Source organism: Oncorhynchus clarkii, chromosome 11, assembly GCF_045791955.1.
Source record: "Oncorhynchus clarkii lewisi isolate Uvic-CL-2024 chromosome 11, UVic_Ocla_1.0, whole genome shotgun sequence".
Lineage (NCBI taxonomy): Eukaryota > Metazoa > Chordata > Actinopteri > Salmoniformes > Salmonidae > Oncorhynchus > Oncorhynchus clarkii.
The window spans coordinates 15,202,407-15,216,665 of record NC_092157.1 but is presented as its reverse complement, the minus strand read 5'-3'; the positions used below and the strand labels follow the sequence as shown (position 1 = coordinate 15,216,665).

Here is a 14,259-nt window from a genome sequence, read left to right as displayed (position 1 = left end):
AGCAAAGAGCAAACTGAAAACTAGCTGTTTTTAGCAGAGAGGTTTGGAACATTTTCTTATTGATCTATTAACCCTTTACACTCATACCCATATACAAGTTCAAAAATGGCAGATTTGGGCATTGATAAGCTCCTAAATTGGAGCACAGTGGCTGTACAGTAACATGCCATAAATGACATCAGAGCTCAGGCTCTGCGCTTCACAGCGCTGTATGAGTTGACTGACAGATGTTCTTTGTTGTCTTGGTGAGGAAATGCTGTAAATGAAGAGAACTCAATGTATTTTAAAAGATGAGATGTTGAGGATTATAATAACACAGCTTTGATATACAAGCAAGCCAAACACCCGTGAGTCCAAATGTGCACTTCACATTTCCACATCATAAAACTCATGTCATATACAGTGTCAACGTTTCTAATCACTATGTTTGATGACATTGCGTCATACCCTGGGTTTTCCGGAACAAAACAAGCCCGTTTGTCTATTGTGAGGAAGATTTGGCGCGGAACACACCTGAATGCACTCATGACTCCTTACTATGCACACCAAAATTACAATCTGTTTCTTAAGCCCATACCAACAACAAACCAACCTTCAATACAGTCCTTTGCCTAAAAACCTTATCACTTTTTACAACCAGAGGGAGTACTGCACTCTACAGCTACTGAAAAACAACTCTAGACTCCAGCTTATTGGAATGGATCGTTTAAATATTCCGCCATGTTGGTGGATCCATGTCAAATCATATGGAATTCAGAACCATGTGTTTCTAGGCTATATAAACTATACTCAGAAAACGATATCTTTGGATGCCATCTATACAAGGAATCCGATGGAATCTAGATCACAGAGAGCGCCTGCTAATTGTGTATATAGTAGACTGCTCTAGCTACTATCAGGGAGGGAAAGAGGAAGATAAAATCATTCACTTTCCTCCCATCACAGTCTGCCCTTTATAACTGTTAAAATGTCTTTAAGTCATCTTTTATCATTTAGCTTATATAGAATCACATCTAAATTCTGAGGAAGTGATTTCCAAAGATAGGGCACTGGCAGCCTTGTCTGTGTGCTTGTTCACAAGAATCATCCTAAGCCTGGCACAGGGCAGATTCACTAATCTCTATATACACGGCACAATCTCTTATTGCCCAGTTGTTTGCCATTTGGGCTGATTTATGGAATCTGACTAGCTCAGGCCTGCATACAAGCAGTAGCCTACTCCTAAATGTTCCAAGATGCTGCCGATAGAAATGTCCAGTATAGAACAGCTGACACAGCTGACTCTGTAGCAAAGTTCAATTTTTATTTTATCTACACAATATAGCCCATTTCCGTCTGAATGTTCTGTAACACTGCACCTTCCTAAATAAGCACATGTTGCTTATTGAAGTCATCTCACAATGACCCAATTCCTTTTCTTATGACAGAGGGCATACCGAGAGCGAGACCACGCCCCTCCCCCTCTTGATCGTGGGAAGCCAGGTATTGGGTAGAGGGTGTCACCCACGTTCTCCGTCTCGTTCACACATGCACCTGATATGTACTGTCTGTGGTCTGTCAGAACTGAATGGGAAATCCAACACCAAGCTCAGAGGACAAAACGCTAATATGAACACTAGGCCATGTAGGAATGCTAAACGCATACATATCTGACCTAACAAGACAGTAGCAGCATTCTTCAGGAGTGGATTATATACAATAATAAACTGGTTCCTGAATGCTGATTGGAAAGCCGTGGTATATTGAAAGCCATGGTATATCAGACGTATACCACGGGTATAACAAAACATTTATTTCTACTGTTCCAATTATGTTGGTAACCAGTTTATAATCGCAATACGGCACCTCAGGGGCTTGTGGTATGTGGCTAAAATGCCACGTAGAGGTCGACCGATTATGATTTTTTTCAATGCCGATACCGATTATTGGAGAACCAAAAAGCTGATACCGATTAATCTGACAATTTTTATTTATTTATTTGTAAATGACAATTACAACAATACTGAATGTTACTGTATTCACGTAACAGGCAGTCAGTCTCCTTGTGGAGTGCAACAAGAGAGAGGCAGGTCGTTATTGCGTTGGACTAGTTAACTGTAAGGTTGCAAGATTGGATCCCCGAGCTGACAAGGTGAAAATCTGTCGTTCTGCCCCTGAACAAGGCAGTTAACCCACCGTTCCTAGTCTGTCATTGAAAATAAGAATGTGTTCTTAACTGACTTACCTAGTTAAATAAAAAGGTGTAATTAAATTTTATTAAATTAAAAAAAAATAATCAAATTGGCGCCCAAAAATACCGATTTCCGATTGTTATGAAAACTTGAAATCGGCCCTAATTAATCGCCCATTCCGATTAATCGGTCGACCTCTAATACCATGGCTAAGGGCTGTATACATGCACACTGCATTGCGTTGTGCTCAAGAAGGTTTGTAATTGCTTCATTAACAGCTGATCTTCATAACTAAAGCTGGGGGACAGCTGTGAGTGGAAAAACAAGCTCTGAGCAAGTTCTAGAAGCCATGAAATATGTTTGATTGAAAAGCATTTGAGATTTGGTATGCTACAATACTTTGTAATGGTCAAAATTCATACAATTTCCTACTTAAATGTTTCAAATAAAGTCTAAACTTAATATGAAGAATTATGGTTTCATTCGGAAATGACAAAATTTACTTGTGGATGCTCAGGTTGACTTTCCCACGGAATTACCCATAAGCTTCTCTGAGACCATGGACATGAGCATTTATGAGGCAAAGTTCAAACAAAGTTGGACAATCACAAAGATCCATATAAGTCCCACTGCTGTGACACGGTGGATTTACAAGTGTGTAAAACAGAACCTGTCTCCTATATACCCGTGTTAATATATGGATACTGGAACACTGGAATGAAAAAGCAAAGTTTGTGTGATGTGTTCAGATAGATATGAGAGTTCTCCCCTGACGCAGGATAGAACCTGACTTGCCTAGTTAAATAAAACTCTCCATCTATACAGGTCGAACTGTTCTGTGGTTCCATCTCCCTGGTGTACGGGCGCGTGACAGTTGGGTTTGCGAGTCTACAAAGATGTCATTCAGTGGGAAACAATCTACTACTGTTACAAATCCATACTGAAAAGGAAGTATAAGTAACAGGGAATTTTTCAAATGAAAAAGAGCTGGAGAATGACATGTTAAAGGCGATTATGTTACAGTTCTTCCGCGTAAGCCAGCAAAACACCCCCGAGGGAAAAGTGCTTATTTATTTGTGCTTTTAATTAACTTATGTTTTCGCCATAAACCTCTTACTTTGTAGTTGACCGAGCCCCCACCCCTCCTCTCCACCTCTATAGAAGTGCCTGGCATCCCCCACATCACTATAACAACCGGGGGAGTAATGCACTACAACAACCCCCCTATTTTCTTCGTTAACGTTACAGAAACAAACCAATGCTAGAACCCAACGAATTTGATCAATAGACTGAATGACACATTTAAATCCTAAAAATCAAAATAGTTAACCAGTTTGATGTAAGCCATACATTTTTTACAATTGAACAATTGATATGGCATTGAACTGCAAGTTGGTCACATTTGCTTACCCTTCTCATAGTCGTGTTGTTCTGTGCCACCGATATTTGTCATCAACAGAGTAGCAGCTGTTTTTGTTGATTAGTTAGCCATCCCCGGTCAACGCTTTACTAAAATGGTTAGTTAGCAAGCTAGCTACTTAAGTCCAAAGGTCTGCTGGGTCCTGCAATCGATGATTACACACGAAAACATGTCGGAAGTAGCAGGCTACTGCTGCTGGTTCAACTGGCTTGCAAGATGTCGAGACAAATGGCTAACTTCGCTCCTTGCAACATGAAACAGTAGGCTAACATGAGTTAGCTACCTGGGAAGTTCTAAAATATTCACAAAACGGAAAACTCAATTGTGAAAGGTTTCGGGCAAGTAAGCATCTGCCGTTGGGTATGCAAGTGGATAAATGATAAAAGTGGTTCAAACAAACTCAGAAATCCGTTGGTACTCAAGTGTGAGAGGCTGGTCGATTCTTTGGAGCTCGAGCTGTCGTTACTGGACGGCCTCGGTGCACTTGTTGCAGTGATTGCTTGGGGGCGGAGTTTGAGTTCCACATTTACTCAAAGGACGTTTTGCACTGATTATTTTGTGGTCTGACCGCAAGAGGACCTCACCGCCGAGAGCCAAGTTAAACAGAACGTGAACACTGCAGTAAAGCACGCCCATAGCAGGTTGCGCTCCATTGAGAAAAAACAGCCGTGTATTATATATAAGTGCTAACGTCTTTGGACTTCATTTCTGGCACCAACATTTGGAATGCCTTTAAAAAAATTACATAATCTTCCAGTTTGTGGTATTGCGAAGCTCATCCTGTTTTCTAATCATTCCCGCACCCAGGAAGTCATGACATTGCACCAGCTGATACAGCCTATTGCCACACATTGATTTATGAATATTGTAGCCAGCATATCACACTGTACACAGGAGTAGTAAATTAAAGACAGTCCATGGGATTTTACATTGTATATTATGGTATTGAAATCAAACAAGATACAATAACACTTGTCTAATGAAATCTGTCAGATTGGTGAGTTATCAGAGGAGATATGATCTTAAATAATAGGCTATATCAGCCGTAGCATAAAAATATTACAAAAACGTCATTTATATTTCTATTTGATTAAAACATGTTTTATTACTGTAGGCTATTACATTCATCTATAACAGGTGGTAATCATTTCCAACGTAACATCCCATAAGCAAATTCACTGAGTCATGTGGGCCTAATCTGCACCGAAGAGCAGGAACCCAGAGAAGGTTGTATCATTATCTTCATCAGCAAACAGCCCGTTAAAGAGCCATCTGCAGCCACACTTTGTCCCCCTTCTTCAGGTGCAGGACAGCCCCGCCTGCTGCCTGGTCCTCACTGCTCGTGTAGTTATCCTTCAACCCGTTTCTCACTAATGCTACTTTTACATTACGGGAGAACACAGTGATGTGGTAGGTGAAGTAGTAGGCCCCAGCCAGAGCGCAGGTGAACCGTCCGGTCTGTGAGTCGTAATGGTTCTGCCTGTTGTAGATCACCTTGTCGAACCTGATCGGCATGTTCTCCGGTGGAAGTTTGGTGTATTCGGTTAAACCGATGTGTCCCCCTTCTCCCCCTTGTCCCCTGTCTCGCCGCCTGATTCCCTTGCTCTCCGTCGTAACCAATGTTGCCTTTGAACCCTGGGGGGCCGAGATCTCCCTTCGTACCTGGTCGTCCTGAGGGTCCCAAGAGCCCTTGGATGCCTCGCTCAGGTAACCTGATCTCCTTGAGGCCCATGTGCCCTGAGACTCCTTGGGGCCCCATCTTCCCCGGTGGCCTCTTCTCTCCATTCTCACCCCATTTTCCCTTTATTCCTGCCAGGCCAGCCCTACCTGCAGACACAAGGATAATATAATTATGTTAATACTGCTTGTCAGAGAAAGCCAGTGGTGATAACTGTACAAAGTATTTTCATTATAAAATAAAATACAGTCTCACCCAGCTCCCCTTGTCTTCTTTGGGGCCACTTTGTCCTGTTTGATAAAATGACCAAGAACTTTCAAAAATGTATCAGCATGGGACCAGAAAAGCTGATTTCAATTGAGACTTATCTAGCAGAGGAGGTTGTGCCATTACCTTACCTCGGTCTCCCTTGTCACCTCTGAACCCGTCTCGTCCATCTCGGCCTGGCATTCCGTTGTGGCCTGGGTCTCCTGGTATTCCTGGGTATCCACAAACACATCAGTTCTTCTTGAATTCTTCATGTGCTATGCACCTCACAGCCAGCAGGAGGAGCAAGAGAGTGACTCTGAGTCTAACCCCCATCATGGGCCCTCAAGGGCCAATGCTTCAAAGACTTCCAATTGAGTATTCTCAGCACTAGATGCACAAGACAGAAGAGTGGGGTAATCCAGCGCAACGCATTATGTCCAACGCACACCCACACAGACACACACATGCATATGAACAGAGGTGGAGACAGCTGAATGTTTGGAGAGCCAAGACACCAAAGAAGGCCACACAAACTTTACCAAGGACTGAAAAGCTAGTGAAATCACCAAGCCAGCCGCCTCATTAGTTTGACAAGGATAACGGCTATTTTAGGTTACTTATTCTGTCTGTCCTGCCCTCACCGTTCCATATCACCTGTCCCCTTCTAGAACGTTCCCCATTCTCTGGATTTGTAATGACCAGCTTGGACTGTGCTGGGAGTACAGTATCTATCACCATAGGGATGTTAGCAAGGCAACAAAATGGTGGTGTTCCGTATTGCTTCCCTGTAGCAATGCATGCAGGATTTCAATTCTGGCCTGTGGTTATTACATCCGCACAGTAATTTGAGTGGCTGTCTAGCTCCTCTTGAATGAGGTCATCAAATGAAAATGTGCAGGGAGTATCAGGGATAAAGAGCAAGATTAATATCGGATGCCCAATTTGTCCTAATCGATTTCATTTTTAATGTCAAAGTAGGATAAAACGTCCCCTAGCTAGCGCCTGAAATCATTAGCAACAGAACACAATAGTAGGGACACTCCGGATGGGGAGATGTTACCTCGTGTGTTTATCTTCTATATCTGAAACATCAATAGAACAATGTTGTTAAAATGTTTGCCCCCATAAATTAGACCATTGCCATAAACTCTGACCTTTCCAGCTAGTGTTCTAGAACCTTGACATCCGTCACTACCCCCATCGGAATGCCTAGGAAGAGTGATTGTTTTAAACAACATTCTCCTATCTTCACAGATAGCATTCCTTAGAAGTCTGGTATACTTTCCTGATACTGGAAATCCATTGGGATATATATTAGAAAACCAAAGATATAGATGTCCAAGAGCAATGACTTTAGTATATTTCACAGATCAGAAAAACAATACGATTCCAGAATCAGTTTTCACCTAATTTATTATGTTTTCTACACACAATGATTCAGATATAAACATATTTGTTTATGTAAACATGACAAATTACATTGAAGGGGAAAAAAATACATTCAAGCAATATCAGGCCTGGAACAAAATGATCCTACTGTCACTTTCATACTGTGGGTCTTTAACAATCATGGGATTGGCTGAAACACACATGGACAGTGGGCACATACAAGTACATTACATAAATTATACATACGTAATAAATGCACAGCACAGAATGTTAGTACAAAAACAGAACTGAATTTAGGTCTATGAATTCCTCTGCATTAGGGTGGGTGGCATCTCTTATACAAGGCATAGTTTATGGTCCCTTTACTATATTAACCAGGCACAATGTGATGGTCATTTGGTTACAGAAGTTACCGCAAAGTCTTCACATATTGACACAAGACATCCGAGGCATCATCGTTCACTGAGTTCCATTCGGTTACACATTAAACTTTTCATGAGGTATAGCAAACCCTCCCAAATGACTATACAATGACTCAGACACACCTACTGTACATACAAACAAACAGTTAATTAAAAGATGTAACATGCTATAACGTTTCATGCTGTAATATTTGTTAGAAGTGTAAAATACTATTTGTTTGTTTTGTAGAGGGATGACTTCAATCTTGGGTTCTCTGTACCGACTGAATTACAAAGACTTCATCCACTGAAGGGAATGGCTAGCAGGACCATATGGATGGAGAGAGTGGGACCATATGGATGGAGAGAGTGGGACCATATGGATGGAGAGAGTGGGACCATATGGATGGAGAGAGTGGGACCATTTGGATGGAGAGAGTGGGACCATTTGGATGGAGAGAGTGGGACCATTTGGATGGAGAGAGTGGGACCATATGGATGGAGAGAGTGGGACCATATGGATGGAGAGAGTGGGACCATTTGGATGGAGAGAGTGGGACCATATGGATGGAGAGAGTGGGACCATATGGATGGAGAGAGTGGGACCATATGGATGGAGAGAGTGGGACCATATGGATGGAGAGAGTGGGACCATATGGATGGAGAGAGTGGGACCATATGGATGGAGATAGTGGGACCATATGGATGAGAGAGTGGGACCATATGGATGGAGAGAGTGGGACCATATGGATGGAGAGAGTGGGACCATATGGATGGAGAGAGTGGGACCATATGGATGGAGAGAGTGGGACCATATGGATGGAGAGAATGGGACCATTTGGATGGAAAGAGTGGGACCATTTGGATGGAGAGAGTGGGACCATATGGATGGAGAGCGTGGGACCATATGAATGGAGAGAGTGGGACCATATGAATGGAGAGAGTGGGACCATTTGGATGGAGAGCGGGGGTGGGGGAAGCAGAAAGCACTGAGGTCTATAGAATTGTGGTTGGGGTATAAGGAGCACTCTGTTTGGGTTGAGGATGAACAGTAAAAGCGTGTGTGTGTGTGTGTGTGTGTGTGTGTGTGTGTGTGTGTGTGTGTGTGTGTGTGTGTGTGTGTGTGTGTGTGCTCGTGTGATTTGCTAGTGCTTCTGGGGAAGGGGGAAAAGTGGTTGGGTCATATCATGAGGTTCCAGGGGCGTGATGGAGCTTTCTTCTGGAGTACACAGCCATGCAGAGGGAGAGGCTGGCAGCTGGCTGAGCGGCTGGCTGGTGTCTCTACATGATCTGGCGGTGCGATCCGTAGCCTGTCATGCCGGACTGAGAGGCCCCGCGGTTGCTTCCCATCTGCAGACCAATCAGACTCTGGCCTTGACGAAGCTGGTCCTCAGAGAACTCCCGCCGGTAACCCTGGGCTTTCCTACACAGGCCAGGACAGACAGGACAGTTGAGACATAGAACAACACTCACACAACATTAAGATAACACTGCCACAGAGTTTTCCAAGTAAGGGGTCGTGGCCAGTCCATTACCTGTGGAACCAGTCGCGGTCGCCACGGTAATGTCCATCGTCCTTGGTGAGGGCGACACTACCTAGGGCCATCAGGGTTCTCTGCACTGCGGCCATATCCTTCCCTGTAACCATAGCAACAGTCCTCACAAACACTGGATCACACCCAGACAGCAAAGAACAGGCAAACAGGTTCCAAATAAAACAAACTTTAAACACAGCTACCTCTTGAGTCATATGTCAAAACGTATTTCAATGTCTCCATGGAGTATCACCCATATAGTGGACTATAAATAGCCTGGATACCAACTAGTCTGTTTAGCTATCATTCCACTTCCTGCCCCTCTGTGTCATATGACACGGAGTACAATGAGCGGAATGTTAGCAGAAACAGACTGGCTCCCAGACTATACAGGCTCTTGTAAATGTAATGCGAGTATTGAAGGTACTGTACAGGCAGAAAGAGCTCAGCAGAGACAAGAGTGTGAGAGTCCCCGTAATTGGACATGCATGTCAATGTCACATGGATGTATGGAGACATGATATGTGTCAGTGAACGTGCAGCCCACCTTCCCACAGGTCCACGGTCTGGAAGATGTCTGTGGTGATGACTCCGTAGACCTCTGCTGCCTGCAGGAACTGGGAGATCTTCTCCATCTGCTTAAAGGCCATCTGGGTCTCCAGAATCTTCTTGATGGGCTCCTTACCACGCGGGTACAGGCTATTGATGAGCCTACAGAGAATCTACAGGGAGGAGAAGAGAACAGGGGAGTAAGAGGAATACAGATACATGGATAAAGAAGGTAAGTAGAGAGGGAGAAAGGAAGAGATTCGTCAATGAAAAGAGGGAGAGAGAAACAAAGCAGAGGTAAGCATAAATTGGTCTCATTGTTAGTTTGTATAAGCGATCGTCCTCTATCAATGACTGCAGTCCAGTCAATCTTATTGAGCTTGTTCATTGTCATGCAGACTCACTGTTCCATCCATCAGCCATGTCTGGAAGTTCTGTCTGCCTGGCTGTGGTCTCTCCAGGTTCCCCCCACACTGAGCTACGATCCAGTCCACCAGCCGGGCCTCCAAGTCTAGATTATACTTCAGCTCTATCTTCTCCTGCACCTCCTTGCTCAGCCCGTAACTGGGTCCCCTGTTAGCCATTGCTCCTTCTGTCCTGCTCACCCAGACAGACAGACAGACGGACAAGTAGTCTGCAGCTCTGCTGACCAACACCCTGGAGCAGTTTCAGCACTGGCAGCCTGCACCTGCTATACAAAAACAATACATCATGTACAAAACTGAACATTGTCAAGCAATATAATGTTTGTATTAAAGTCCAGTTATTGACATCAGAGCCATAAATAATGCATAGGCTTCATAGTAGTCACTTTGTTCATTCTGAGTCAGCATTTCTTAATTGTTTAATTTTTTTTGTACATTTTAGTCATTTAAAATACACTCTTATCCAGACCGACTTACATGATAAATTAGGGTTAGTGCTAAGGTTTTTCACCTAATCGGCTCGGGATTCGAACTTTTCGCTTACTGGCCCAACGCTTTTAACCATTAGTCTACCTGTCGTCGTTTTTCTATCATAAACTGCATCACCTGTTGTTTTCCTAATTTCACGTCCTTTCCTCACACTCCATCCTCTGCTTTCTCGCTAATGGCAACTGTGTCCCTTACAGGACAGGCACATCCCCAGAGAACCAGAGCACTTGCCGGAATGGGTGTGGTCCTTGGCACCCGTCCTGCACAGGGACACGCACATTCTAATGAGGTAGCCTATGGTAGCCTAGACTGTGTACGGGATGAGCATAAAATCGAAAAGCAATCGCATTGCATTGATTGTGTAGCCAACTATGAACGCGAAAAAAAAGCGTAACTTTTTTCACAATAAAACTGATTTAGAAATTAGGAAGGCAAGATGATATTTGTTAATCATGCACATTTTCGTAATAGCCCCTTTGAAATTGAATAAACTAGCAGTGACGTTTAATTATTAATCCACAAATATATATATATATATATTTTGAAACGAACGTTTCATGCTCTGAATAAATAATGATGAATAAAAGCTCTGGGTACACTTACTATAAAGAAGAGGAGAGTTATTTTGTCCGGTAGCTGTTGTGCGGTTAATGCCGCTGAGCTGGTCGGGGCAGAGGATGCTGAACTGCTGAAGCATGCATTGAGCGGTGACGCGTGCGTGGGGCGAGGCTGGACTCAGTGTCTGGGAGTTGCAAACCACTGGTTTTATATGTGCGGGCGCCACGAGGAGGCTCCCTCGAGATGTCTCATTCAGAATGAGACAGGACAGCAGAAACAAGAGGATGTGGACAGCAAGGCAAGGCGAGTCCCCAGGCCCCAGCCAGCTAAGGCAAGGAGAGTCCCTCGGCCCCAGCCAGCTAAGGTGGATCCTGGCCCCAGTTAAGGCAGGGTATGTCCCCCTCCCCCATCCCCACCCAGCTAAGAAAGGTGATTTCCAAAAGGTGCATGACAAAGTGTTCACTTCTCATTGTTGATGTATTTGTCCTTACTACTCGCATATGTAGTATTTTATTAGGATCCTCACTAGTTGCGGCTACAACAATACACCTGATGGCGTGCAGAATCAATATTTACAGAAGAGAAACTAAATATTTTCACCTTTACATCTATCTTAAATGTTTCTGCAGATTTGGAAGGCACAGAACAGCCTGTTAGTGGCTGTTGCCTCTCAGTTTCAATAATGAGAGCCATTGCTCTGCTTTAATTGGGTTACAGTTACAGAAGTGGACACCAGATAGATCTGGAAAGAGAGGCTGGGTGCGGTGTACTCTACAGTACTGATATGACAACATGCATCACAGATTGGAAAAAGTCTCTAGACAACATTGAAATACAGGAAATAGAGATTCATGCTTTTCTAGAATGTCTGAATATCAGAAAAGCTTTTGAACATGTCATTGCTATACTACTGTATCCTTTGACTGTCAGGCTAAAATAACTTCAGTAGTATTCTCACCATCACTCTGTGTGTTGGCATTTCCAGCCCTTGTCTCTACATATTAGTCAGTTACTCAGTGATCTATATTAAACATAACCCAGGCAGGATTTTCTTACTCCCTGATGCATGCATATGTTTGAGTGATGTCACCCAGTTGGTGTTGTGATGCGGAGGTGACTGATTGCATATATTCTGTCTAAGAGTGAAAGGTCAGAGCAGCAGTTAGAGGGTCAGAGAGAGTTACTGCATCTGCTGCAGCAGGTCTGGCTTTCTGCCCCATTGAACACAGTCCAATGACCAACAACATACTAATCAACAGCCCATTGGCTCCAACAGGGCCAGGCATTTCATTACACCAAACCAATGGGATGTATATTATGAAAATAAATGAAACAAGGCAATGTTTGGTGGTTAGTTGAACATGTCGTCCCTCTGGGATGTGGTGCTCATAGTATTAACCTTTATTTGAAGTTTCCTCTTAACTTGAAGGGTTTTCTTTTGCTATTTTGAGATAGTGTGATGCTCAGTCCTACCGAAAAGACGATGTCACAGTGCTTCTGCATAGGAGGCAGTTTGACGGAGCTTGTCGTTTGTGTGGATTGTATTAACTCAATAGCAGCTCATATATCTGCATGCACAGTAACAGACGAGACCTGCACTCCACTCTGGTGTGCAGAGGCTTTATTGGCCCAACGGGGTGAGACGTGGTAAAAAGGCACAGGAAAACTATTGGGGTCTGGCAAAAGGACCAGCATGTTCTGTCAACCAAACAGCAGCAGCAGTGGCAGCATGGCCCATAGAAAGCTTGACCAAAACAACACTGCACAGAGTAAACTGGAACTAGTAAAAGTCACACTCCCTCCCCCAAGGCACGCATCAAGAACCTGGCTGAGGTTATTGACAGACGTGCTCCTCGTTCCATCAGTTTGTACTTTCGGTGATCCTCGTTTCTCTCCTTCTCTTTGTAACAGCATAATTAGGATAAACTGACCAGGGGCAGACTGGGAGGAAGGGTAAGGGGAGAGTGGGAGAGCTGGGATAAAGGATCTTATATGGCTGGGAGGTAGGAGCAGTCCAATGGGGGGATGGATTTCCAACTCACCCCCCCTTCCCTAACCCTTCCACCGACTCAAACGAGTGTGGTCAGCTTGTCTATGAGGTCGTCGATGGTGTAGACCATGAGCTTGATGTCGTCCTTCTCGGCCATGCGGTGCTGACCGTGGCGGCGGAGGATGACGTCCACGTCTGGGCTGAGGACGCGCTCGGCCACTTGCATGGAGATGTGCCAGGGCACGTTGTCATCCTTCAGGCCGTGGATGAGCCTCACGGGGCAGGTGATGGGGATGGGGCTCTGGAGGACACAGTGGTTCTCCGCCTCCTTCAGGAAGTCCATGGTGAATGTGTAGACGCCCTCCTCTCTGTGCTTGCTGGGCATCGTCAGCACACCCTTCTCTTCAATCTCCTTACGCATCTGTGGTGAAATGGGATCAAATATATTTTAAATCTAAAAATGAATTGACATTCACACAGATGATTGAATTTCAATTAACAACATGCCTGAATTGCCTGAATAGAAATGGAATTGACATTAGTTAATGTCATTCATAGTAATCCTGGGTTTATTTCATGATGTCCTCTCTCACCTCTAGAGACATTGACTTGAAGGCTGTGACGACATGGTCTGCTGCCGTGGAGATCCCCACCAGAGCCGCAGTCTTCTCCGGCCTGGCGATAGCTGCCAACAGCATGAGCCAGCTGCCCATACTGGACCCCACCATGATCTAAACAGAGACCATGGGGAAAGACATGATTACATTAAAGATGCCTAGACCTAAGATAGGGAGCAATGGTACATAGAAATACCAATAGTTGAATATGAATTGTTTCGCTTGTCTCCTCTCTTCCATTTGAACTGACTCTGTAGAGAAGCACCATGTGTGACAGTATCTAGCAATCGCTACAATGGACAGAAGAACAGCAGTTTGTAAACACAAATGTGATTCTAACCACTAATCGTAACCACAACATAACCTTGACTGTAAATCCTCATCACAGGCACATTGGGAGTAATATCAGCCATTGGTGAGTCTGGCCCTGCTAATGGTGTCATTCACTAGCTGTGTGTCTGATTAATGACTAAGACAGCATTGAATCCTGGCATGGAGGCTATGATACTCTCATAATGATTGAATGGTGTGAACTTTACATGGTGGTGTGATGCTATTACATTTGTGTGACACAGTGCCCCCTTGTGGAAACATGTGTCACTAAAAACACCACAGCAGAGTCAAATACAGCGTATACAGTGCTTACAGAAATATTCAGACGCCCTGACCTATTCCACATTTTCTTACATTACAGCCTTATTCTAAAATAGATCAAATCAAATGAAGTACTCATTAATCTACACACAATACCACAGAATGATAAAGTAAAAAAAGGTGTTTAGAAATGT

At 43.9% G+C, this 14,259-nt stretch overlaps 4 protein-coding genes across 5 annotated transcripts in view; all 4 read right to left on the bottom strand.

Moving 5' to 3' along the window:
* LOC139420252 (spermatogenesis associated 13) overlaps nt 1-4,065 on the bottom strand; it is a 30,303-nt gene extending 26,238 nt beyond the window's left edge. The window contains exon 1 of one of the 2 annotated variants that reach the window (XM_071170124.1): nt 3,582-4,065. In XM_071170124.1, coding sequence (XP_071026225.1) covers nt 3,582-3,590 — 9 coding nt within the window. In that variant the 5' untranslated portion in view covers nt 3,591-4,065. The remainder of the gene's footprint in view (nt 1-3,581) is intronic. The other variant, XM_071170122.1, reaches the window with a different exon arrangement.
* Nucleotides 4,066-4,784: 719 nt separating this feature from the next.
* On the bottom strand, nt 4,785-5,854 carry LOC139420632 (C1q and TNF related 9). Its single transcript, XM_071170830.1, is given in 6 exon segments — nt 4,785-4,860; nt 4,862-5,144; nt 5,147-5,180; nt 5,183-5,414; nt 5,517-5,564; nt 5,646-5,854. Coding segments are annotated over 6 exon segments (882 nt in total).
* A 1,059-nt stretch (nt 5,855-6,913) lies between these two features.
* Nucleotides 6,914-11,123, bottom strand: LOC139420251 (transgelin 3b). The gene is made up of 5 exons (XM_071170121.1): nt 10,910-11,123; nt 9,797-10,083; nt 9,391-9,565; nt 8,844-8,946; nt 6,914-8,731 (listed from the first exon to the last, which is right to left on the bottom strand). The coding sequence occupies exons 2-5, from the start codon at nt 9,974-9,976 to the stop codon at nt 8,590-8,592; spliced, it is 600 nt and encodes a 199-aa protein (XP_071026222.1). The 5' UTR covers nt 9,977-10,083; nt 10,910-11,123; the 3' UTR covers nt 6,914-8,589.
* A 1,084-nt stretch (nt 11,124-12,207) lies between these two features.
* Nucleotides 12,208-14,259, bottom strand: part of LOC139420250 (abhydrolase domain containing 10, depalmitoylase b) — an 8,796-nt gene continuing 6,744 nt past the window's right edge. Inside the window, exons 5-6 of the mRNA XM_071170120.1 lie at nt 13,448-13,585; nt 12,208-13,275 (exon numbers count right to left, since the gene is read on the bottom strand). Coding sequence (XP_071026221.1) covers nt 12,934-13,275; nt 13,448-13,585 — 480 coding nt within the window. The 3' untranslated portion in view covers nt 12,208-12,933. The remainder of the gene's footprint in view (nt 13,276-13,447; nt 13,586-14,259) is intronic.